General features: G+C 41.1%; 1 protein-coding gene across 4 annotated transcripts in view; it reads right to left on the reverse strand.

Moving 5' to 3' along the window:
- Positions 1-26,066, reverse strand: part of PDGFD (platelet derived growth factor D) — a 143,767-nt gene that overhangs the window by 39,034 nt on the left and 78,667 nt on the right. The window contains exons 2-4 of one of the 4 annotated variants that reach the window (XM_042023802.1): positions 23,088-23,274; positions 19,142-19,322; positions 18,433-18,474 (exon numbers count right to left, since the gene is read on the reverse strand). In XM_042023802.1, the coding sequence (XP_041879736.1) occupies positions 18,433-18,474; positions 19,142-19,322; positions 23,088-23,274 (410 nt within the window). Of the gene's footprint in view, positions 1-18,432; positions 18,475-19,141; positions 19,323-23,087; positions 23,293-26,066 lie in introns of all 4 variants that reach the window. The other 3 variants (XM_042023801.1, XM_042023804.1, XM_042023803.1) reach the window with 3 other exon arrangements.

Raw genomic sequence — 26,066 nt, forward strand, 5'->3', positions numbered from 1 at the left:
CATCCTTCACCTAGCTCTGGAAATAGGCATTGCTGGGTGCATACTGGAAGAATGTCCAAGACACTGACTTAAATGATCTGTCTAAAAGGTCACATAGTACTTGTTCAAATGAGACAATAGTTATGCCTTTGAAAAATCAGATGTCATCTGGCACTATCATGCCCATGAGCATCCTGTTTGCTACACATACCCAAAAGAAAGTGTGCAGGACTTCATTACCATGCTGTGCAAATTGTGCATTACCTTTATTTTTTCCATTTATCACAGAGTCCTCATATCTCCATGTACAAGGGATTTGCTAATAGCTAATCTGCCGCATACTGCAGTTAAGCAATTGTAAACAAAATACGAATCAACTAACATTCACTGTAAATATTCTGCAATTCCTCCTTTGCCATTTTTATCTGAATAGCAAATTTTGATTCTGCAATTAAACACCAGGACACAAAATTTGAAAGGCTCTCCCAGGCTGTCTCTTCCAAATAGCTCAGACTGGTTGGCTGTTTCTAAGCTAAATTTATCTTTATTCCACTTATGTAAGTACCAGCTTTATCCTTTTCTTCCCCTCCCAAGTTTGCTTCCTGCAGTAATTCTGAAGAGATGTTATATCTCCTCTCACCATCCGTTTTATTACACTAAGCAAGCCAAGTTGTCTTGGCCCTTAGTAAGAAATGTCCTTTCTCCTCCATTGTCCCTGAACTCAGTCCAAGAAAAATGTGGTCGCTCTGTACCACGGAGACCAGAACTGTACAAAGTATTCCAGAAAAGATGCAACTACAGCCTCATTGGTCACATGCCTAGTACACTGAGAAATTTTCTTTTCCCCTCTTCACTAACCAGTGAGATGCCATTTAACAGCAAATACTTTTGCTATTAATCTCTACATGAGTGACCTCTTTGCTCATTTTTGGGCCATTCCATTTCACTGAAAATCAGTTCTGTGCTGCTCAAGGTCATCCAGCTTGCCTCTCTGATACTCTGATTTTCCCATTCACGAGCAATGCACTTCAGCACTGTGTGTGCTGTAAAAGCCATTAAAATGCTATTCTGCAGGTTGTACTTTGGTCCCTAAGACGTCCCAGAAATAAAACTGACCATAAGACCAATCTTTCAGAAACTCCCATTAGCGAGCTGTCCCTGGCTGGATACTCCCTTCTGCGTTACAAGACACTGCCTTCCCTTTGACTGCCTCATGCCATCCTCTCCAGCACAAGGGACTGTTTCCTGCATGACATTGGGTGAGATGTTCCTCTGAAGCGCAACTATACTTGCTGGACAGCATTTCCTTCCATTCCAGGCTATCCTTCAGTCTGGAAAGAGTTTCTTTGATAAAGAGATGTGGAGTTTTTTTCTGGTTTCCTGCATCCTTAACCACCTTTTTTACTGACAAGTGCCCTGCAAGCGTTCTAGGTCGGACTTACAAGTGTGAAGGTGCCCTGGCCACTCTCCTGTCATTGATGCTTTAGGCTGCCACTGCATTCACCGTCTCCACGTGAGCCCTGGCTCACCTTACTGCAATCCAGGGATGCAATCCAGGTGCATTAAGCTTTCACTGCATCTGCTCCCTATTCCCTTTCTACTCCTGTTGCGTATAAAGGAGACCTGCTTTCAGAAGTGACTCTTCGTGCCTTACGGTCTGCAGTGCCCATCCTTTGGCAGCAACAGTGGAGAGTTCTGAAGGCAACTGGGCTCCTTGCTCACCTTGGGTCCATGTCTGAGCACATCTGGGCCATGGTGGCATCCCCTTTTGCAGGGCTTTCTGGTCCCCCTGTGATACCCCATGCTGGCTCTGCCAGGGCAGCAGGGAACAAACATCCAGAGGGGTCCTGATCAGGGTGATGCTGCACATCAAAGTGGTGTCCAGGGCTGTCAGGTGGAAAAGAGCTTGGGAAGCGTGATCCCATGGGCCAAAAACTTGCTGTCAGGTCAGTGTCTAGTGCCCTTGTGAGGACTTCGGTGAACTTCTGCCATGCTGACTGGCAGGGTTTTGGAAGCAGCCTCCCTGGTAATAGGTGACTCTGCCCTGAGCAAAACTGAAGAAGCTGATACTTCACTTGCCCGGCAGTGTCCAGGTGGGCAAAAAACTCTTTCAGAGTTAACAGAAGGCAGTGACAGCTGGTTATTTCAGGTCCTCCTTCTTGGTGTGACTCATACCAAATGGGAATGTACTGAAAGGCCCCAGTACTAGGGATAGAAGGAAAAATATTATTGAGAGAAAACCTCCTAGGAACAAGGTATTAATTTTCTGACTTCTTTCCACTTGAGTTCTACACATACTTTATAGATTTAAACACGGTCCATAATCAGAGAAAAAAAATATTAACAAATACAGTGTAATTTAATTTAATATTCCAAGTTTTCCATTGTTCTACCAGGAGAATCTGCTAAGTGCTCCGACATGCACATTTAGATTTTCAGACGTGATTTGGGAGAAACATGGAAGCAATAATAGTAATAACGAAAAACTCTAATGCAGCTAAGCAAATTTAATTCTAAAGCTGAGGACACAATGTAGAAGGGTACTGGTAAGGGATATTAGCTACCCTAGCAGCAATCCCAGCCTATTGATTTTTTGGGCCTTCCATTTGTTTTTGAGCTCTCTGACAGAGGATGCTGTTTAATTCTGCAGTAAGCATGCAGCAGGAGCATGTGTTGTGTTTCACAGATAATGCAAAACAAAGCAATTTGTTCACCCTCCTGCTTTGACTGGAAGGCATTGCATTTTCTAGGACAACAAAAAAAGACTGCTATCCAAGCTTTCTAAGATGTTCAATAATCATAAAAATAGCAAGGATGCCTAATCTTTGAAGAATAAAAGAACCATTTTCTCTTCGCTTTTCCAGGTTTTTGATGTGATCAAAAGCAGTCGATTTACTGCACACAGCACAGGATACTGCTTATTGGGGATATAGTTTAACTTGAATTTCATCGAACAGCTAAATTAAGCAAAAAACCAAAGTATTCCAACTGAACTTCCAGACCCAGATCTACTCCTCAGAAACACCACTGCTGTTAAAGCTAAATACAAGTACCTTAGGAGCAGTTATGCTTCTCATTTCTCTTATGCATTATTTTACAAACACCAATTGTAAGTGACACCATGAATAAAGACCAGGTAAAAAACACATTTGCCACCTTTCTGTAAACAATCTAACTAAACCATGTTATCAGTTTTGGGATCAGCTTACCAAAAAATGGCCTTGAAAATCCTTCTAAACACCAAACTGAGGCCATAATCTCAGGACCAGAAAGGTGTGTACTGGGCCACGATTAGTGCATGACATATTTTATTTGAATTCTGACTAAATACAAGCATAACCAAATAGACTAAGGATGGCTGTAGAATTATAATAGGCTAAGTATTTTCAAGCAGTGAAAATCAAGACAAGCAGTTTAATTCAGTTTTATACTAATGACCTGGAAAATGTCACAGAGAATTGAAGCTGGAAAAAAAATAAAAAGAAGTTGTAAACATCATTTAATACAAAGAAATATGGTAGGACTACCAGAGGTCAGAAGCAGTGGCAGGTAAGAAAAACAAGCTTTCACTTAAAAGAATGTAAGTGGAGAAAAAGGTACAAGCCATAAACTCCATCTGATGGCACACATGGACTCAGAAAGGAACTGGTACCAAGAGCCTTTATGGAACAAAGATAAAACCCCAAGAAATTATTCTGAAATGTGACACAGTGGCACAGCATGGAGGGTGACTTACACCTGCACAAACAGATCTTCCCCAGGGCACAAGGAGATGATCTCCCCATACCAAGGGGACACCCACTACCACAAATCACCAAGAGGATGCCACATGACCACAAATTACCACCTCCCAGGGGGCCACAGGCACAGGTGGGGCCTCTCCTCACTGGCAGGCTTGTGTGAGCATTTGCATGTCTTCACTACCTTCCCATGAATGCAGAACAGGGTTATGGTCAGAAAAAACGTGACGTTTGTGTGCGCAAGCAGCTCTTCTGGAAACTGATGATGGTATTCTCCAGATAACAGGCAAAGCCAGGTTTAACCTATGTGGGTGTGGTATCAGTATTGATAAAATTGCAGGAAGTAGGTACATACCCCATCTATGGAGACACCAAGCTAACACCAAACATCCTGGCCTTGCAATGCTGGTCTGCGCAGGCCAGATTTTTTGGCAGCCCACCTCCATCAGCAATGCAGGCTTATGAGGAGAAAACACAGGGAGAGTGCTCTCACACACTCTGGCAGAGACACTTTGCTCTGTGGTTCAAAAACTCTGAGTCTTTCCTGAACACCAGACAGCATTTTTAAAGTACCAAACGCACTGCTGTGTTTAGTTTCCACTGCTGGTTTTTAGTACAGCCCTCCTGGCCACCCTGTTCATCCCTGTCCAGGAATACCAGCCCTTCTGGGCAGCCACTGCACCAGCAGTAGGCCAGCACCCATGCAAGACTCCAGATTTCAGCAGGTGATATTACAAGCTTGTTGTCTCTGCTTTTAATCTATCCCTTAATGCACCTGGAAAATGTACCTGAACCAGCACTGAGCTAGCACTGTCAGCAGACAAAGTTGCTGCTAAGGTGGGAAAACAGTGTTTACTTTCACATATTTCTGATGGAGATAAATTATGTGTATAGAGAGCAGAGTGTCCTATTTTCCGCTGCCTTACATTATCTCCTCTGAGTTGGTTTTTTTGCTCTCTCTTCAGAGTTTAATAATGCCAATTTTTCTGTATAAACTCATGCATATGCAAAAAGAGGTGGAAGGCCTGAATAAGAACATGACTGATACATCCAGGTTCTTTCCTAACCATCAGCGCAAGATAAGCACACAAGACTTTGTGTACACCGCGCCTGCTGAGAGGACAGGCAGCTCAGAGCTAATACACACATGTAAATACAATGCACATTCTGAAATAGGATCTCATTTCCAGTCAGGCACAAAAGTTTCAGCTCATCTGTAAAAAACAGCAATTGCTTTGTGTTTGGTTTAGCTCCCCATACCTACACAGCATTCCCAATTTCTCTTTACGTGTAGAGAAAGCAAAGTTTTCAGCAGCTTATTTCCATCACTAGCGGCTTCTTCAGCATTCAACACAAACCACACAGAGCAGTCAGACTACTTGTCCTCATGGTGCCCAGGTTCTTTCAAGAATTTTTTTTTTGGTTTCAAGTTTATTGGCCAGACCTTGGTGTGAGATAAATTTTTGCGGTCCCAAGGTGGTTTATTTTATGCTGCCCTACAGCAGTGGAAAAATTAGCCTCATACTTTCTAAGCTGTTTTCTCAAGTTTCAGGGTTTTTTTGTTATTTTCATTTTTCTTTCCTCAAAGATAAAATTCTTTTTCAAACTTACCCATAAGCCTGCAAACAATGAATCCCAGGGCTCACAAATGCCATTATCTCTGTCACTCACAGTGTTGTGAGGAGAGATGAGAAAATGAAAGAAAAGACAACCTCCATGTAAGAACTTTTGGACTACATCTAAGTTAAGTGGTATAATGAGGTAGAGAGTGATCAGATACAGCATGACTCATGTCTTCAGACACAACTATTACCCTGCAAAACAGAATGGCCACAACAAACTGCACACTGGAAACAGCCCGAGGCCTGTGCTGGCTCCAAACTAGCCATGCTAAAAATGTGAATCGTGCAAACAACCTTGTGCCTATGCCTTGGCTCATATCCACCCTGTTGAAAAGTCTCTACTGACAATTCTGGATACACAGACTTCCTTATCAGAGGGTCTGATCCTGGAAGAGCTTGCATTTAGGCTTCATTTATATGATTGATGGCTGGACAACAATGGTGCCTAGAATCAGGAACACATAATGAGACAACGTGGTGCCTGATTCCTACAGTCTGAGGAAGAGTTTCAATACTGTTTTTTACAAAATATGACCTACGAAATACATTAAGACACAAATATTGATTAAAAGGAAGCATTTTTATAGCTGCCAAGATCAGACGCATTTTTAAAAAAAAAGGTTCCTTCAGGTTAAGAAAGGGACCTGGAAAATAAGCTTTATCTGCCACAAAACACCATTTTGTACAATTAAACTATATTCCCAAACAACAACTATTAAAATGAAAAAAACTCCTGTTGTTACGTGTGGAGGGCTGTGAGCCCTTGGCACAAGAGCCCTCTGCAATCCCGAGGAGAAGAGAGACCTGAGAGCAAACAGACTCTCCCCAGAGATAAGCAACCTTCCTCTGGGTCATGGTGACAAAGTGAACCACCCCCAGCATGCCTTGTTTCTCTATGCTAATAGCCTGTACCCGGCGGGCTAATTGGTTTCTACTCCACCCCCTGCCTTTCCCAGAAAAAGCCCCTGTTTCTGCCCCTCAGGAGGGAGTCTTTGTCCCTGGCCTTCCCTTTACAGGGGCTGCTGGGCAATAAAAGCCACGTCCGTGAAATTGCCAAACGGGGCTCCTGCCTCTCTGTCCCCGAGTTTGCCTTGGGTGATTTCACAAAGAGCTGATATCACTTGTAGTAGAGAAGTTGCTACACTTGCTGGAATCCCCTGCTGCCCAGGGAGGCCTGCCACCGCCCCTGGAAGAGCTGTTCTTTGCAGGATGCTCTCTAGGAAGGTCGCGGCACATCGGTGCTGACCAGCATCGGATCCCCTGTGATAGTTACGGGTCACAGAAAACTTGGATGTTATTTGATTCTGCTGAAAATGATCTAACAGGAAGATACACTAATTCCAGGAACCTAAAAACTATTTTTTGCTTTCATTGCTACAGATGAGTTGCAAAATCTGACCCTGGGCTGGAGGAGGTGTTCAGTTCAGTAGCACAAAGCTCAGCACCATGCAGGCGGTTATTTTATGTAACAGTGTCATTTAGCCAAGAATTTTCAAGTAAGATTTATCCTATCAAGTCTAAAAATAATAACTAAATATAATAATACTAAATTATAAATAAAATATAAGTAAAAATAATAACTAAAAATAATAACTGCAACTAATAAAAGATGTGTGTGAATATATACGAGTAAGGAAAGACCAAAATCACTCTGCCATGTCTGTCACCCACTTTATTATGAAGACATGCATGGACTTTATCAAGTGCTCAGAGCAAAACAGAAGGTTCTAAATTTAATAAAGGTGCATGCATAGAAAACACAAGTACGATTTACACAGCACCGTGACTGTCTTTGGAAATGTGTGTAGAGTGTGAAGGTTATTGAAGTCAGAACCCCTGCGCTGAGCAAACAACAGCAGCAGCCTGTGAGCAAACCAGCTTCCCCAGCAGGGAGGAAGGATGACCTGTGCCTGGGGCTACAGAGTCAGAATAAAACTAAGAATTGTTAAAAGGAAGTGTAGAGATCCCACGAGCTCCAGTCATCATGCCACCTAAGAAGGAGGGGAGGGATGAGAATAGTGACAAGCTTTCTCACACCCACCAGACCAGTGGCTCAGTGTGGTCTGAAGCTGATTTTTGTTCTTCCACCGTCTTGGTTTGGAATCTGGGATTGTTGTTCTCCATTTTGTAGACATGCAATTTCTTAGACTAAAGATGATCTCAGGTAAATGTGGCAGGCACAGGAAAAGTGAGCATCCAAATAAAACAGCACAGCAGACAAACCCCTTTGTTCACTCTTGGTTTAGCCACACAGCCCACCCTGCTGGCACAGTGTCCCAGACTGGAAGCTGGAACACCACCATCTGCTTCTGTACTGTCTTTTAGAACTTAAATCTCATGGCATTTTACAATTGTGCCTGTCTTTGAGGTGGCAAGGTCTCAGGCTATAAGAAGGTGTCAGGGCAAGCAGTGGTGGAGCCTGGCCTGGAAGCCAGCACCCTCCCTGAGGTCACAATGCTGCATCCAAACCCATGGACAATGCAACTGCAGGCCCAACCATCTTCGCTGAGGACATGCAAAAATCACTGATATTATCATAACCCAGCACAAAAAAAGTTTGCTGTGGAAAGAAGCAACCTAATGTGTTTTTAAATTACATGCTGGATAGAAGGAGGAGTCTAGGAAACCTGGGAGCCCATAGATGGACTGAGCTGACAAAAGAAAATCCATTGAAAGACACATTCCCAGTGTTAGGGCAGCCAGGCTGGCAACTGTCATACAGACCTGCCTCAGCAGGTTACCCTGGCAGGTGACACTGATGCCAAAGTGATTTTTGGCAACACCACCACCCATAAAACAGCCCTGGTGATGCCTGAACTGCCAGACTTAGTTCCATTCACTACCACAGAGGCATTGTAAAAAGTTAGGAAAATATGGGGCAGTTTTGAAAAGAACATCAAAAACTCTGAGGGGATTGAATAGCCTGAATTTTTGGGTAAGATTAGAAGCTAAATATGGAGATCATTGCTTGACTAAGCAGAAAGCAAAGAAGTGTGAAAGTACACTGCAAATATCTGAAGGAGATATACACCCACAAAAAAAGAACAGACTTTATCATAAATCAGGAAGGAATATAATTGCAGGCAATGGTATGGCATTAAAAAAAAAAAGGGAAATTAAAACTTATTATGAAAGAAAAAATGTCTTTGCAACAGTGATTTATTAGTCCATGGTTAAATGTTCTGTATGCACTTGTTATATTTAAAAATTATACTAGAGATCATGCAATGAATTTACAATACAGAAAATTCCTCTCCTGAAGGAAAATTGACTGCATGACCTCCCATCAGAATTCTAGGTTTGTCTGCATCAGACATTACCAGGGGAAAAAAAGCGCCTAAATTTAGATTCAGTAATCTTAAAACAATCAGTATCATCTGATCCAGACATGTAAGCAGTTTACAGCAGTTACAGCTGTTGCAACAAACAAGGCAAAGATTTATTATGTAAGCAATTAAACACCCATTACACACAATGCATTGAAAATGCAACTGCATTCCTTGCCAAGAATGACAAAAACACATTGAACAGTGCTAAGGTTGAAACAAACCCTGCAACCCAAACTTGGCTGGAACAGTACAAGAGCAGGATTGTGCTACCAGGCTTTGCAAGGTGCTGACACACAGTCAAATAAATAGCATTGGAGGAGTACAGAACATGAAGTTGTGCCTTGGAGACCCTCTCTACACACAAGGCTGTGAAGACACGCAATCCTTGTTTTGATTTAACAGACAACTTGCAACCAACACCTGCTGTGATGGGTTTTCACAAGTTCCTCAGTGCAGGTTGGAGGTCTAGCATGTTTCAATGCACCATACCACTTCTGGTATTTTCTTCTGACAGACTTCCAGAGGAAGCAGACTGACTTCCTACTCTTCTCCAATGCAGTTGGTACACTTAAATCAAGCTGTGCACCTTCATCTTTTGTACAAAATCTAGAGCAGAGGCTGCTCAACAGCAACAGCGCCTGGGAAGAACAGGCCATTCATTTCCTCTTCCCTTGTGGCCACAGTAGTAGGTCAGATTAGTCCTGCCACATTAACCAGGAGGAGTTAATTAACACCTCTTTGCAGCATTGCAGTACAATGTGCTCAATTAAACTTTTTACAGAATCAAGCATGGCATCTCTCTTCTCCCAAAAAATCTGACATTTTAACTAAATTTTTAGAAAACACCTTCCAAATTTACCAAACCAAAATAAGTTCTTCATATATTATGATCATTTCACATATTAACATTCTTCAACTGTTGCTGAAGTGGAAGTAAAGGACAGAATATGGATTTACAGAGACAGCATTATATCCTCAAGTCAACAGTCTAAAACAGTCCCACTTTTCAAACAAACAGCTAATGTAATCTACAGGTTAATGAGTGCTGTTAAAAAAGTTTGACAGTGTAAACTCACCTCATGTTCATGCATACTGATGTGTTGTTGAGGGTTAACTTAGGGGAGAATGGTTGGATTTAACCCTCCTCTTTAGTGCAGATGCAAGAGAGGATCACATGTCTATCAGCAGCACTGTTTGGGTGTTTATGGCAGGCTCAGTTTGCTACTGCATTTGCCATCTCTCCTTCTGGTGTCTTCCTAATGGTCAATTCCAAGCAGACAAATTAGCTATGAGGTCTCTGTCTTCTAACAGGAACTGCATTAAAGCTGTGACTGGTGTCTCTTGTACCGTGTCAAAACACCAGGTCCAAGCTACTTATATTTTCTGTTTGTTTGCACAGACATGGGAAGCAAAGTCAGGGAACGGGGTGGCCTTTGCCCTCTCCCAGGTTATGCTCATTATGGCACATAAAATGTACACTTCTATTTCATGCATTATGATTTTTGGTGGTTGGATCCATCCTAACTTTCTGCTACCAACGCATATTTAATGTTAATTAAAATATTTCTTTACAGATACCATGAGAAAGCTGTCCAACACACCTGGTAAGTAGAATTATGGGTTTTAACACTGAAAAGCTCTAAAAAAAGTCTTAAGTATCAAATTTTTTTTTAAAACTGACTGATTTGCCCAGAGTAGTTTTAATACAAAATACCTTGAATACCTTTCATCCATTTTCTAACCACAATTCATTCTCAAGACTTCCAGACTGTTAGGAATCATTGATTTGTTTCCCTAATTAAAACAACTAGGTAAGATTTTCCCAAGTTTGGAAATGGGTTTAATTTCTTACTTGTCCAATAGAACAATTTTGCCACACACCAGTATTGTGAACTCTGGCTCACTGGAAGACTATTTGTTATGTAATCTGTATTTTTGTTTAACAGAGATTGCTTGACTGTAACTGACATATGAAGAACAGGGAAAAAATTAGCTTTCATATAGAACTTTTTTATGTATCCAGATCTATTATGACTAAAACATGACTATGAACCAGGAAGCAACATGGGCACATGTCCTGGTTTCAGCTAGGCTACAGTTAATTTCTTCTCAGTAGCTGTTACGGTGCTGAGTTTTGGATTCAGAAAGAGAATGGTGTTAATAACACACAGATTCAGGTTTTCACTAAGTCGTGTTTATCCGAAGTCAAGAACTCTTTTTTCCCTCCTAGTCGCATGCTCTGCCAGTGAGGACGCATGCAAAAGAAACTGGAATGGAGATGGGACAGGTGACCTGAACAGACCACACTTTTTGTTTCCTTTTTGTTATCATCATTATTATTGTATTTTACTTTATTTTCAATTATTAAACTGTTCCTATCTCAACATACAAGTTTTACTTCGATCCTCCTCCCCATTCCACCAGGGCAGCAGGGTGGAGAGAGGAGGCGGGTGAGTGAGCAGCTGTGTGGCACTTAATTTCAATCTGGGCTTAAACCACAACAGCATGAAAGCTAACGAGACAGACAATTCATCATGAATCTTCATACATGCCCTCACTTAGTCAAGTACAGTGGCAAGATCATGGCCAGTTGCTATGATACCGTGGCTCCCTTCATTCAGTTAAAACACTGAAGTCACTATTCTGCCAGTGTTACACACTTCCCAACAACTGCAACATCCCTGTGGCTCTTACCGGCTACTCTTACATGCTATGATCCCATTGCTAATATGATTGTGTGCTTCTTGGAATTTGCACCTTCAAGTTTGCTTCTGCTGTATTTTGCAAGAAATCATGTTCATACTGAATGAGGCTTTTGAGTCTCTGATTTTTTTTTTCTAACATGGGTAAGTAGCCCTCTTGTACTGCACATGATGATCTTTTCCTTTTCCTGTTGGTGTCTTTTGTACATCTAACTTATCTTGGAGAAGTGGAAATTTCCTCTGGGTCACTAATTTCCTTAGGAATTCTTTAAACAGGTAAGTTCTGACTGCAGGAAATGCAGTCCTTCAAAGTCTAAAGCTGTCCTAAATGAACAATGCCTCTAAGTCTTGTTAGTATCAATTATTTGAGACAGGATACTGGATTTGAAAATAACACACTTGTGTTTGTACAATCCTTTGAAGGTGTAAAGTGCTGCATTTCCTTGCCCTTGGCCAATGCCACGAGTTTGGTGAATTCTCATCCAGTGTATAGCACATGGCTGGGGTTAAGATGCAGCATTTTCAGCAGGAATTGGACATTAACAGGACTGCTGTTATGTTAAGACAGATCGATGACAACATCCTGCAAAGAAGCCACACTTTAACTGAGCTGTCAACAAATCAAGGACAGAGCAGAGCAAATGGCCAGTTCTCCCTCATGCTGTTCAAACAACAAAACTGCCAGGAACACATGCTTGCAGCTGAGAAAACATAGGCATTAAGGTCTATTTTCCTTTCTGATTAAAACAATTGTTTTATCAGTTGAAGTCTGACAGCTTCCAGGAGCTTCTGTGTGCTTAAATGGTCCCACTGCTTCTGGTTCCGGTATTTTCCTTGCAAGAAGGTCTGTATTTCCCTGGCCATAACTCAATTCCTCAGTCATGTTCCCAGTTGACTCTTTTCACTTTTGAAATATATTCAAATCCAGTCCTCAAGTTCACAGTCAGAGGTTTTGCCAAAAGAGGCTGATCTAGTGAAATGGTCTTACTTTTGTCTTGCTTTCTACCTGATCCATACCTGCCCTCCCTCCTTTCCTGGACACAGTCTTTCTTATTTCAAGTCCACTGCCTCTTTAAAATCTCCCATTCATTTTCCTCTTTTCCTTCCTAACCATGCTGCCATGACTCTTCTCGTTTACACAGATCATTATTTCCCTTCATTACCTTGCTAAAAATGTTTCCTTATTGCCATTCACCCTCTTGAGTCCAACTGAAACTGCACTCATGTGACTGTAAAAAACAATTGACATGTGGATGCCTTCCTAGTAGAGAGGGAAGGCTCCTTCTATCATGATGTGCTTGCCAAGTTTGATATTGTTAGTCACAGCCTCTCCGCCCTTTGGTTTTGTAATTTTCCCTTTCACTTTCAAGAATATTTGCTTGTCTGGGGCTTCACCTGCCTCTCTGACCATGACATTTTGGTGTTTCTGCTGCCTTCTCTCTCTCTGTGGACTTGACTCTTCTACTATGTGTGTTTGCCTTACCCACAAAAACCTTTATTTCTGATCTTGGACTACACTTAACTGTCCTCCTTTGTCTTTGCTGCTGCCACTGTTTCGTTGCCATTCCTGGATGACCCTATATTAGTCCTTCCCTCTAGTACTTGTAGCATCCTCTAATGCTAAGCTGATAGGTGATTCCTCTTCTCCCTGAAATCTCTGAATTTTGAATGGCTTTTGAAATTAAGACACAAGACAGGGAAACTCCTAATGAAGTTTAAAATTTGGACAGTCACATAGCAGAAGGACTGGGGCCAATCTTTGTGTCTGAGACAAGAGCAAGCATGGAAGGGGCCTCAGACCTTCAGAAGAGACCTGCCAAGAGAAGGACTACGTTAAGACCACAGTCTAGGGAACAGTGGGGGACGATGCAATCTGGGACAACTGACTGTGAAGAGCTGGGTCACGTCAGGTTTGGCTGCTCTGGCTGCAGCCCTCAGGCTTCCTGTGACTCATATGCTGCCTTCAGCTGGTGCATCTCAGACTTGAAAATCTGCAAGTTTTCTCACCCTGGAGGAAAAGAGATTGGGTGGACAAGACTTAGGAGTTAGGCAGTAAACATTCAGGGTTTTGGAAAGTGTGACAGGATGCTGAAGGGAGAAAAAGCTCTTGGTTTGATGCAAATGTAGGAGTGAATCTTAATTAGAAACTTTGGCTGCCCCTGCAGCAGCCAATGCTGCCTGTGAAACTGACCATCCAGGCATGCCTTCTAAACCCAAGAACACCCTTTCCTTATTGCCAAGCTGACTCCCACTTTCACTTTTTTTGTATCCTTCACTATCTTTTATTCTGGTCTGAGTGCTGGGAGAACCAAAATGTGCCTGCCTTACCACACGGCTTTGCTTGTCTAACACACCATCTTCCTTTCTTCCTCAAACTTTGCTGAAGGACAGGTTAGGTCCTGTGAATTGAGCAGAAGCTTGAGGATTGCTGGATTCTCAGGCACCCCTTATTAAATGGAAAGCATTCCTCCTTCCCATATAAAATTACTCTGAGATACTCCATGTCTCAAGATGCACCGAGGTGTACTATCCCTTTTTAACGTGCTGTCATTTTATGTTGCTGTTTAAAAATTTTAACACCTTTCAAAGTAAAAAAAAAAAAAAAAAAAAAATTGTGCATAGATAATCTCCTGAATTCCCTGCTTATGTGAAGTTGGAGAAGCAATGTTAAAGATTTTGAGCAGGTTTTATCTAATTAGAAGCTAGGACCTAATTACTTCTCTCCTGAAAGATAAGCCTCTGGCAGATAATTTTATGAGGATAGTATGCCTTGAGCAAAACAGAAAATAGTTTTCTGTCAGAACTTAAGAAAATAGAAGGTTCATCACTACACGTTTTGCACATGGGTTGTATTTATAAAAAAATCCTTGCTGTCTAGCATACACAGGCAATCAAAACTGAAATCACAGAAAGCAGAAGAACTGATAAAAGGTCCCTGATTAATTTCTTCTTTCTTCATCATGAGATCTATTTCATGTTCCACCCCTTTATTAACCAAGACATACCACTCCACCCCATTCCTTTCCTTATGTACTCCCAGCAATTTACTGGATTCCTTCTGTGGGTTATATACTAGAAAGGAAAGTATAGATGCACTATTATCACTCCTGGTGTCACATGAGATATATGACATGGAGCTTTAGGCAGAATATTTTGTCCCGGATATATAAAGGAATTATCTATCTATTCTGTGAAAGAAGTGACAAGCTAAACCAGAAGCACAGCAGCAGACTGATGCAGCTTCCAGACTGGCTTCAGCTTAGAATTAATCATTCCGTATGATATTTATGAATCTGTATTCCCACTGGTGAATCTTTTTGTGATCCTGTTAACTCTTAAGAGCATTTATTTATTGACTTATTTTAAAAACCCCTTAAGCCTGCTGCTGCACTACTTGCGCAGACAAGTCTAGTAAAATACAGGGAACCAGTCGCTTAATTCAGAGTGATAGCAGTGAGTGCAAGTATCAGGATCAGGTTCATATTTTTCCCATTTTCATTTTCTGATTGGTCTTCCAATTTTGTTTGTTCTCTTCTGAACTTAACAGGCAAGTATCAAACAGTTTAAGCCTAGAATTTGAGCAAACTTTGACTGGTCAATATTCTTTGCATGGGAAAGTAATTGCATTTTATTGTGGTTTCTTACCCCTGTTTGTGACTAATGCTCTCTTTTTGATCATACGAGTGGTGACCTATATCCAGGGTGTTGAGCAGAAAACTATTTTCCTGTAAAATTCCAAATAAGGATCCAAACTCAAAATTCCTTGCTCCTCCATTCCATTAATTTCTTTATGGCTCCCTCATCCAAAAAGCTTCATTTTAAACAAGGCAAAATTATTTCGGATTTAACACATTGATACATATTTTGACACCTAAGCTTATCTTGGAACAAATGCTCTTATGTTCTCCTGTTTAATACCACGTGTATGTGTATGTATGTAAAAAGACATATATGTAACCTTATATCTTTATATATATATGCATGTTTATAAAAGTGCATATACATATGTTCCTAGCTTTTTGGTAGCCTTTGTTCCCAATAATGATTTTAGTCAAAAGTTCCAAAATATGGATTTCATTTAGGATTAACTGAATAATCAGTAAAGCAATAGCAATTTACTGTTATAAATGTATAATAAATAAGTGCCTTTTACAATAAACTTAAAATAATGTTTGTAATTAGCAAATGGAATCCAACATTTTCTATCTGTCTCATTAAAATGGAATTAGGTGAAGAGTTGAGAATTTTAATTCAAAACATTCACCTTTATTGTTGAAACATGTTCCTGAATGAGTTCCTAGACGATTTCACTAAATGCCCGTGCAAATGAAGTTGTAAAACATGGGATCCAATCTTGTTAACACTCCCTTCCAGAATTATGACATTGGAAAAACTTCAGAAGGAAAAAGGGAAATATATGAAATGATTATTTATCTTCCTCTGTTTCATGTATTTCTACACTGTTGTGAATAATTATGTCCTTAGAGTAAAAAATAATATAACAACCACAAAAAAATACTAGAATACCTCAGTGCCTTCTATAATACAATTTAATGTTTCTACGGCAACTCAATCAAGAAAAGCATGAAAAAAGTACCAAGAAATAATGGCTTTAAGTGATAATGATAGGGAGGAATTTCAACCGAATTTGCAATCAAATGAGGCTCACGCATAATAGCTATCTAGGTCTTGCTCCAGACCATTTTTGCTCTACAGATCTGTGAAGCTTAAAGGAAAAGGCAGTTTTTAAAGAGGTTCAAGGGAAACAATTTACTATGCAGATACCCAGACTAAGCCAACAAACTGCACAGTTACAACTGGGGGCTTTGAATGTGAAGTGTCCAGTGTAGAGACCAGACCCCAGCTGTGCACACCCACCTCCTCCTGAACCAGCACAGAGGAGAAGGGACTTTTTCCGGAGAGGTTAGGACACTTTTGACTCCTAGGCAACTTGAGGTCAGCAGCGGAAAGCAGGACACACTCGACTCACTAACAAACTCCTGGAGTCAGGTCCACCCTGGAGCTCCCACTCCAGGGAGTGCTATAACTTTGTGAGAGAAGAGCAGATCTGGGACAGGCAGCTGGCCACAAGCACGTTGGACCTGTCCCGTGCCTTCACGACCACCATCACTGCTCCCCCTCCAGCTTTCCAAGTCCCTCAGACCCACAGAAGGGAGAGCAGAGGCAGAGGTGCCAAGACACAGGGGATGTGGGAAGAGAAGGAGGAAGAAGGTGGAGGGCGACAGCCTTGGCAAGCCGAAGTTGCTAAATGCTGTAACTAGATGGTCAGACTTTATTTCACAGATTTTTCTCCCCTGTCCCTGGTCCTTTATCTTATATTGGGACAGCTAAATATTCACATGTATACATATAGTTTTCAACCTTATACCGTTAAAGACCATCCTTGTATCTTTTTGTATTTTCCAGAATCAGTCTGAGTTTTAATCCCATTGAACCCTTTCATCTGACATGGGTTGTTTACTATCTATACCTTGTTTCAGAAGGGCAAATGTGCTACAAGTGATACAAATCTACTTTAATTATTCTCTAGAAAAATAATCCCCTTTTGTTTCTCTAAATGGTACTGAAATGTGAAGTTAATACAAAAACCGCAAGTACACAAAGATAATGAAGGATGTTTCTGCTAAGCTCTGTGGTGCATTATTTGTGCTTCATGTAGAGTGCTGAACTAAGTAAAAGCTTGATCTGCATCAAATGTAGTGAACTTCACTGACTTCCTTGAAGATTTATAAACGAGAGGCCAAGGAGTCAGGCTGCAAGGCTGCTTGGCTGCGTGAGTAACAGTGAGAAATTCCCCCAGTCATTCTGGCACGATGCACAGGAGATGGAGCTGATCAATAAATTCCAAATCACTTGCTTTATTTTCTCCAGAAAATTTTCAGTCTGGTATACAAATAAACAACTACCATGCAAATCCAAACTCCAAACATAAGAAAAAGCAAGGGAATTAAGAGATTTGCACGTATCTTGTGCACCATGTTCCAAGAAAGGCCCCAGAAGTAGCCCTTTGTTGGAGAAGGTTACGAAGGGAAGGAAAAAAGGCAGTGTAAAGGTCCTTCATTTCATCTCATGCACAATACCATATGTTTTTGCATGCTTCATTAATGCTCCCTGGTTTACTGACTAGAAACACACTGAGTCCAACCTTCAGGGGTCAGCAGTGTTCAGCATAACTACGAACTGTGCTCTAGGCGACTGTGGGGACTATGGCATAAGGGCTGACTCTGCACAGTATTAATCCTGCAGTTTTAGGTTGGACAGTTTGGAATCTGAAAACCAGCTAAGTACAAATCATCCCCCATCTCACAAATACCACCAATAACCTGTACAGGGCTCTTCTCTGAAATAAAGTATTTCATTCAGAGGGTGCACTTAGAGATTACTCTTGTAAATAGATTTTCTAGATTGCAAATTCTCTGTTTACTCATAGTTTTGAAATGAGATAAATACAGTAGCCTTTCCTGAGCTTTTTAGTGCAGAGAGTCCTGTGTCTTATGAGTGATAACATTCCTTTTTGAAAAGTCTAATACTATCTGCCTGTCTTTATGTTCTTTGGAATAAAACATGCTAAATTCAGCAGTGTTTCTGTGGCTGTGCTGAAATACAAACAGCATAAAGAAAGGCTGATGCTTCACTGTCTCATTTTTTATGCCCAGTGGTCTTTCATAGACTGTTCTGCCTGAATTTGAGTTTTAGTAGATTACCTTCAAATTAGAGCTCAGGACGTACTTACAATTTAATGCCTTATTCCACTGGAAGCCTAACAATTTAAATGCAAGGGAGCAAAATCTTTATAGTTTTGCTCTGTCTTGAGAATGTGCTGTTTATGAACTCTTTTTAGCATACACAGGCATACATGCATGCAAAGCCAAGAGATGGAAGTGAAATGACTCAAACAATGACTCTTTCCTGTTACAACATTATTGCTATTCCAGGTTTTCTTATTCTTGTTAAAGGACAGTGGATTGAATAAAAAGGGAGCAAGAAGTGTGATGGATAGGAAAACGAAATTATGACAGTATAATAAATTAATGCTTACCATTTCCTGAGTGTTTGCAAAATCTGCCTCTTTCGAGCTACACTGCACCAAAAGCATTATAATATTAATCAGGACAATACAAAGGAATACATATTTGTATCAAAATCTACTTAAGAGTACTGAGCATTCCTGCTCCCTAAAAACATAACCAAAATAAAAACAACAAAAAAAGAGGAGGTTTTCATCTCGTTGAAACAGTACATGATACACTACTAATGCTTCTGCATATACAGAGGTATGTTGACATCTGGTTAAAAATACAGTCTGAGCCTGCACATTGTCTTGCATGCAGAATTTTATTGCATGCAGAATAAACTACTCTTTATCTGAGAATCACAGCCATAACCCCTCAAGGTATTTTTATTTGACCTCAAATGAACATGAAAAAGGGGTTCACAGGGCAGCCATTTCTTTGCTATTTGTGCAGCATCTCTCAAGGCAGTGGCAGTGCAGTTTCAGCATAGAAAGTGTTAGTGCTTCTGAAACATGTTATTAGAGTAAATCTTGAACTGAACTTGACTTTATTTTATATTTAATGACATGATGTCAAAAGTACTTTGATCTGCATTAATGCAGTTGCTGGAATAAAATTACTTTCAGTCATTTAGTGTTTTGATACTACGGTTAGCTACACCATCCAGTCTTCAAGAACTGATGCTCTTTTACACTGCAATCTGTCTCTCACCCCTATTATCCCTAGGAGACTTACCACAAGAGAGTAACATATCTTGAATCCAGGTTTAGCCACAAAGTAGTCATCAGATTTGAAGGTTATCTTTATGTGATTTGTTCTTGATGTTATTCTTGGAGGTACTTCCTTGTGTCCGCACCACCGTCCTCGAATAACCGTGCTGGTCTCTGATACATCTTCCACTTCCACAAAGTCATACCTTAAAAAGAGTATGAAGAATTAGTTTTTGCTAACTTTGGTTACAGAGGGTGCTTGCAAATTTACAGGAGCACAGCTGGAGACACAAAGACAACTGTTCCCTGTTCTCCACTCCAAAACATCAGACTAAATATTACAAATGGTGGACACGCTCATGTGGCACAAAATAAACTAAGCTGCAAACTACTGCCTGAGTGCTCAAATGACTGATTTCTGTGCTTCTGGAACATGACAGTATTTGCTACCACATTAAAACAGCAGTAAGAGGCACTTGCATGCGCTTAGTATACAGTAAGCATACACATTGCGTTTCATGTGGTGGGTAAATAATTTAGAGACCTGATAAAATATTATTTAAGGCAGGCTGCCCAACCTGAGCAGCTGCAAGCACTTGTGCACTTTCTGGTGGTTGCCCAGCTCCCTGCAGCGGCAGCCACAGGCTCCCGCCTGCTGTGTCAGTAGGAGGGCTAGAGCGGGGCAGCCACTGTGCCAGGAGCAAAGGGGGATGCTGGAGGGACACAGGGCAGTGCATGCTACCGAAAGGTGCTTTTTAGGACCTTCCTTGTAGGTGTCACATTGCTCCTGTAGTTGGTTTGGAAAGATTTATGTCTAGCTTTCAAGCAGGAAAGTATGCAGCCGCTCTGTGTGCTGCAGTGCGGAGTACAGTTATTAAGCTGGAGAGTAAAGAGGACAGAGAATACAGTTCTGATCTTACTAAATCTATGACAAAATGTCTCTCAATATCTTTGGAGCCAGAATGAGGCCCCACACATTGCAGCCAGGGAGGCAGAGGTGATTACAAGAGGGGCAGGTTGAGTGCCATCCTCACAGTACAGTTAAGCCTTAAAACTCTGGAGATCTTTATCAGGAATGTTTTCTATTATCAAAGCATCTGCTCCCTCCAAAGATGGAGTTCAGGACCGTTAAGTGATTCTTGCTAGCAACGCACTGCTTCCCACCCCCAGGCCTGTGGGCCAAGTACCCTCCTCCTTACCCAGTTGTGGGAGCTGAATAGCTCTGTAAATAACAGACCTGCTTTTCTTTTTCTGCTGAGAGCCCACGAGAAAAAACCCGTAAGTACTATGTGGTTTGAGAATATCGACCCTGGTGCTTTTATATTCACCAGCCCCAAACTGCACAGAACAGAAAATAACAGATCCACCGTGACCGAATCACTTCAACCTGCCCGAACTCTGCTGAAATATTATTTCTTTGTAACACACCAAAATTTAGCTCCAGGCAAGGGTAAACTTGTCTCAACCTCTCTCCACTATCCCCAGCTCCCAGTCCCTGGTGGTAACAGATGTAGTACCCAGCAGAGCTCCCAAGAATCCATTCCAACCCCCCCGGGCAGCAAAAAACTGAATGCCTATTGCAACACAAGGGGTTGTTCAGCAGAAGATAACCTTGTAAGCTTTGGTGAAAGCTGTCCTGACTGGCCTCCCCACTTTTGGAAGCCCAGAAGCCAGACTAACTAGCAAAACCAGGGAAAATCCATGGACTTTTGAGATGGGCTTGTATCTCTTTCAACAGCAGAGGTTTTGCTGCAATGATCATGGAAGTAGGTATATTCTCAGTTGCTTCTGTGCATCCAAGGAGCCTCAGAGGCTGGGTAATTTAATTGCTTTTCAGAATCATCTCTTATCAAGAGCCTGTGGAAATGCTAACAGCACTTCTAGAACATTCTGTAAGACCTTGAATATTTCCTCTCCTTCTTCAGAAGCTGTAAAGAAATATAGCTCTGCTAAAATATACCTTTTCATTCCTCAGCCTGAATGAATTTCAATCAGTTCAGTCTTAATAGTATGCAAATTACAATAATTAGCATTAATGAAAAATCAAAAGAAAACACTAGGAATTTTCTGGAGAAAAAACTTAAGGTCAAAAGCAAATACAAAAGCAAGGTAAGGTGCAGAGGTCCTGAATTACTTGTTCAGTATGCCCAGCCTTCAAGCATATGCTCAGCTCTCGGCATTCATTTCAATTATAACAGTCCTGGCTGTCTCTCTAAAGCAGCACTGCAGGGATTGTCAGGGGCTGAAGTTGCAGAAAGGATCTAGTTTTGAAAAATATATTGAGAATTAGCAAAAAATCTAACTGCACACAGTACTTAGCAGATTTAAAGCTATCACAAGCTATCTGACCAAAAACTTCCTCACTCTGGAAATAATACTACCCAAATAAAGGTCTTCCAGAAATTCTAGGGAAAACTTTATGGCAGAAAAGGATGTGGTATTTCTCCAGCTTCTATAGACACTATGGATGATGGAAGGTCTTTGCTTTTCCCTGCATTCTAAATTAGCTGCTCTGGAAAAAGCAGGCAGCCTGTCTTCCAAGATGTTCTCCAAGCACATAATGCCAGTAACAGCTTGACTTTCCCTCACTGTGCCACCACCTTTCATGGCTTTTGACAGTGAATACTTCATCTTTTTTCCACAGTAAATTAACCCTCTGTTTCAAAGTTGTGATGCTTTAAGGTCAGCTACAGTTTATCCACTATGTAAATATTAACAGGCCGCTTCTGTGTGCATTAGGCTCTGAATCTGGGAAAGCATTTGGGGTACTGGGAGGATACTGTTGTTACTGACTCTGCTGCTGATCTTGGACCAACATCACCAGAGCAGAGCAGACCTGCCAAAGAGTAGGGAAGGAGAGCCAGTTTTAGGCTGCATTCTTTTATTACTACATGGAAAACAAACCTGCAGGAACCGTTCTCTCTGTCAGTAATGCAGAAAATTTAACAAAGAAAAATAAAGGAAAAAAAGTCCACCCTGTAAGATGCCTGCAGAGATGCCAAACCCTACAAACACAAATTATTTGACAAAGATAAGATAAGAAGAGGCTGGGTGTGCAGAAACACTAACAACCCAGTTTTCTGCACAGATAAGGTGTAAGTAACAACATGATCAGGCAGAATTGGAGGCTGAGACTTGAGCATTTTATGTAAGTAGCATCACAGCAATCTGCCTTTTGGAGGGCATGGGAGCCTGTTTTCTCCCACAGAATAGAGAGCTGAATAAAAGAAATACAAACACATGGATTTATACTGTTTTAGTGAGTGTTGGCAAGATTCACCTCTGTACTCTACTAATGCAAAGCAGTTTATCCACCTAGGTTAATCAGTCAGATCAGCTGAGCTTAAGGTCACTTTTGTTTAAAAGGGGAACCAAAGTAACTGGAATATAGCAGGGCATGCTTAAATAGATTTATATATATCAGCATGCACCAGCACACTGATGTTTGTGGACCTATATTCAATAGTTTTAAAAGGAACTGTAGCAGTGAAGAGTAGCAATAAAGACAAGCAAGTACTTTGAAAATAATTATATTTCTCAATGCATTTTTATCTGTCCTTCTCACCCCAATATAAATGCTTACCTACTCACTCAAACCTCCTAGAGCCTTCCACCTACTGAAAAAGATGTTTCTTGCCTGGCTGAAACATGACAGTGGTGATAGAGGACAAAATCCTATTAAAGTAGTACCTGTGTTGTCAGATAGCTGGATTTGAGCATACAAGTACCGTGTGCTTAAAACGCTATAGAAGGACTAAAATCTGAGAAAACTGCTTCAGGTCCAGGAAAGCTCAGTTTATTTATAAACTCAACGATAAATTTCAGCTGGGAGGGCCCCTTAAAGGTCTGTCCTCCTTGCAAGGACATCCTAGACCCAGCCAGAGATGCCCTGGTTTTGCTCTGCAGTCTCATGCCAGTGAGTTCAAATGAGGTCTTAAGGAGCCCTTTGCAAACTTCCGCTTGCTACTCACCTGCAGATCTCATTTTCAGGTTCCTCCAGTCCAAACTGATTATCAAAAGCCAGCTGGATCCTGGTGCTCTCTGGGGAGTGGAGCCGCCACGTCAGCAGGAGGTTCCTGGGGTAGCTGCTGGGGAAGCGAGGACTGTGGATGCAGCCATTCCCTGCCACGCTGATGGTCTCTTCTTTTCGGTACAAGTCTGTGAGGTGATTGCTCTCTGTTAGTAGTCACAACTTGTAGAAATTAGTATGTTGTTCCAGTTACAGGAAGGCAAAAAACACAACAGTTTATAATACAGCACAATTATTTGCATTTCAAGTCTATAAAAAGTTGGGTCTAGGAGCAATTATTATTAAATAGGAAGTACAGTGTATTTTCTCTTAATTCAATCCCCTATTAAACAGTAAGAACACCAGAACTCAAGTATATAGACTCTTTATTTTATAAGAAATGTATCATTATTTTTACATTTATATTGAGTATATAATTTCCTTCTCACCACTTTGGTTTTAAAAGAGAATTAAACTTTAATAAAAGCTGCAAGCTTGAGAACAATGAAGTAAGACAGACTGAAATAAAAAAGGTAAATAGCCCTGCTTCCCAAATTTTGTGCTCTGGGGAGCAATGCCCTCTGAACAAAAGCAGCTATGAAGGGCTGCAGGAAAGTGAGTATGGGTGAATTTAAATTTCTTTACTGTGTTTAAGTATTTCCTCCCAGAAACACGTGTCAGGTCACGTTTTGATTTTATTTATACGGTGTGAACCATTTGCTGCCTATCATTCATTAACACAAACAGATACTCCATGCTTATACCGATGTAACTGAGGCCAGATTCTGTCCCACCAATCATCCTACTCAGTAATTTCAAGACAAATAGCCAAGTCTTTACTTAATTAAAATTCCACAGCTTCTGCCTGAGCAAATATTCAATTGTTCCTAAAGTTTACTTATACTGAGGTAAAGCCTCTGCTGCTGTAAATCCCTGGCTCCAAGGATTACAGGAACTTTGGCAAGACCCAGCTCTCTAAAAGTCAAAATGTCTTCTCAGTTGCACCATACACTTGCATGGCCCAGCTGTTTCTGACACTGGAATTCGGGTCAGTTTGCATCAAAGAACTGCAAACAACCACTCTTCCGTGCATTAACAGCTTTAGTATGGGGAAATGTTGAGGATTAGAAGCTCCAAGGCAACATGGAGATCACGGCAGGTTTCAGTTCCCAGTCAAGACACACACCTCCGAGCCTCCACCTGTGGGACAGCTACCTGTGCTCCCTCCCCATGTAATGTTTGGGGATCAACATGAATTTGGACACTTGTTTTCATGTAAATACCCAACTCTGGTGTCTTTATCTTAAACTGAACATCACTCTGCTGAATGCCAGGTCAACCTCCAGTTCCACTGCAAGCAATAGAAATAGAAAACTGGTGCCTTCTCCTGAATTTGGCTACTGAGAAAGAATAAATGAGGGAAAAATATCTCCTTCAAGCCATTCTGTGAACACTGGAAACATGAAACCAAACCAACCAGCCTCAGCCATCTGTCACACACACTAATCTAAGTCTTCACTCTTAAAATAAAATCTAACATGTGACTGAAGTTTTCTAAGCTCTTTATATAAAATAAATATACTTGTTTTATGAATGCTCATTAAAAACAGGAATCCAGACAAATGGTACAAACTTCATGATTAGCACATCTATTTTTCAGGTTACTTTTCACTGCTTCCTGGCTGTAAATACCTCCCTGCACACAGCTGTAAGCAAAGCATGGTTGTCTAACAACAGTTCCTTGTACTCTTCTGACAGGGAAGTAATTCTAGCTTCCAAACAAGCCGAAACTCAGAAGACAAAAGCCCGTGTTTCCTATAAAACTATCTCCACAGATCTAATTGTGACATCTTTCTAAGATGCTTTCACACCCTGAGTCACCCTTTCAAAGCAAATGCAGCCCTACCCCACAAAGTACAGAACTAGCCAGTTTTGTTTTGTTCTGCTTTGACCAAACAATTTGCATTGGAAAAGTACCAATTTGGTAAAAATAAAGACCACCCACCTATTAGTTTTGTTGCAATTTTCATCAGGGACATCTATGCTGAAGTCTGTTTTGTATTTGCTTTTATTCTAAAAAAAGGGGAAAAAAGACATCTGTGGGGGTTTTCTTCCCCTAATCTGGAATGAAACAAAATGTCCAGCCAACACTGCTGAGCTCTTACTGAAATGCTGAGGACCTTTGGACTCTGAAAACACCCAGTACACCAAGAGGACAAGATATTTCACAGGACTTTATCCAAAATTTCCAAGAAAAGGGATAAAAATAAAACAGACTTGATGATAACAAATTCTAGTGGAAACAACCATTCCCTAAGTCAGAACAAAAGTTACTGCAGTAAAACATGGCAAAACTCCTCCTGTGCCTGAGAGTCCTTTACTCTTCTTTCTTGGACAGCAAACTGTTGCCATTTTCCCTCTGTCACCATACATTTCACTGTGTGGTTCAATCTGGTTCATGATTCTGAGGGAGAAGTTCCCTTTTCCCAGGTAGTCCTAGCACAGGCTTTACCCTGGTGTCGTCAGCTGCTGAAATTAGAGTTCTGGGGACAGTATCTCTTAAATGTGCTCATACATACACCCCCAAACAAAACATCTGTGCACTTTACACAGCACACCAGCTGAGAATGAACACTACCTGCGCTCTTGTACACCAAGAAGAGGGTCTGTCATGGCTTTTCATTTAACTTCAACTCTGAATCCCACAGACCATGGTGCTCCGCCTGCAAGTCAATCACACCTGACCAAGACCAGGGCTGAAATGTCATGGCTGGCACAGCTCTGCAGTATCCAAGTTGAACAGGTACGTGGAGCAATAGAGCTGCATGTGTCATGAAGCTTAAAAATCAAAGCACAGTGACTTGTTATTTGTATCATGGTAAATGCAGCAGTTATAAAGTCATTTTAGAGGAAAGGCTGGAGAGAAGCATGGGGAGAAAAT

Source organism: Corvus kubaryi, unplaced genomic scaffold (assembly GCF_017639235.1).
Source record: "Corvus kubaryi isolate FWS band 111438036 unplaced genomic scaffold, C.kubaryi_AGA036_p1.0 37256, whole genome shotgun sequence".
NCBI classification, from domain to species: Eukaryota; Metazoa; Chordata; class Aves; order Passeriformes; family Corvidae; genus Corvus; species Corvus kubaryi.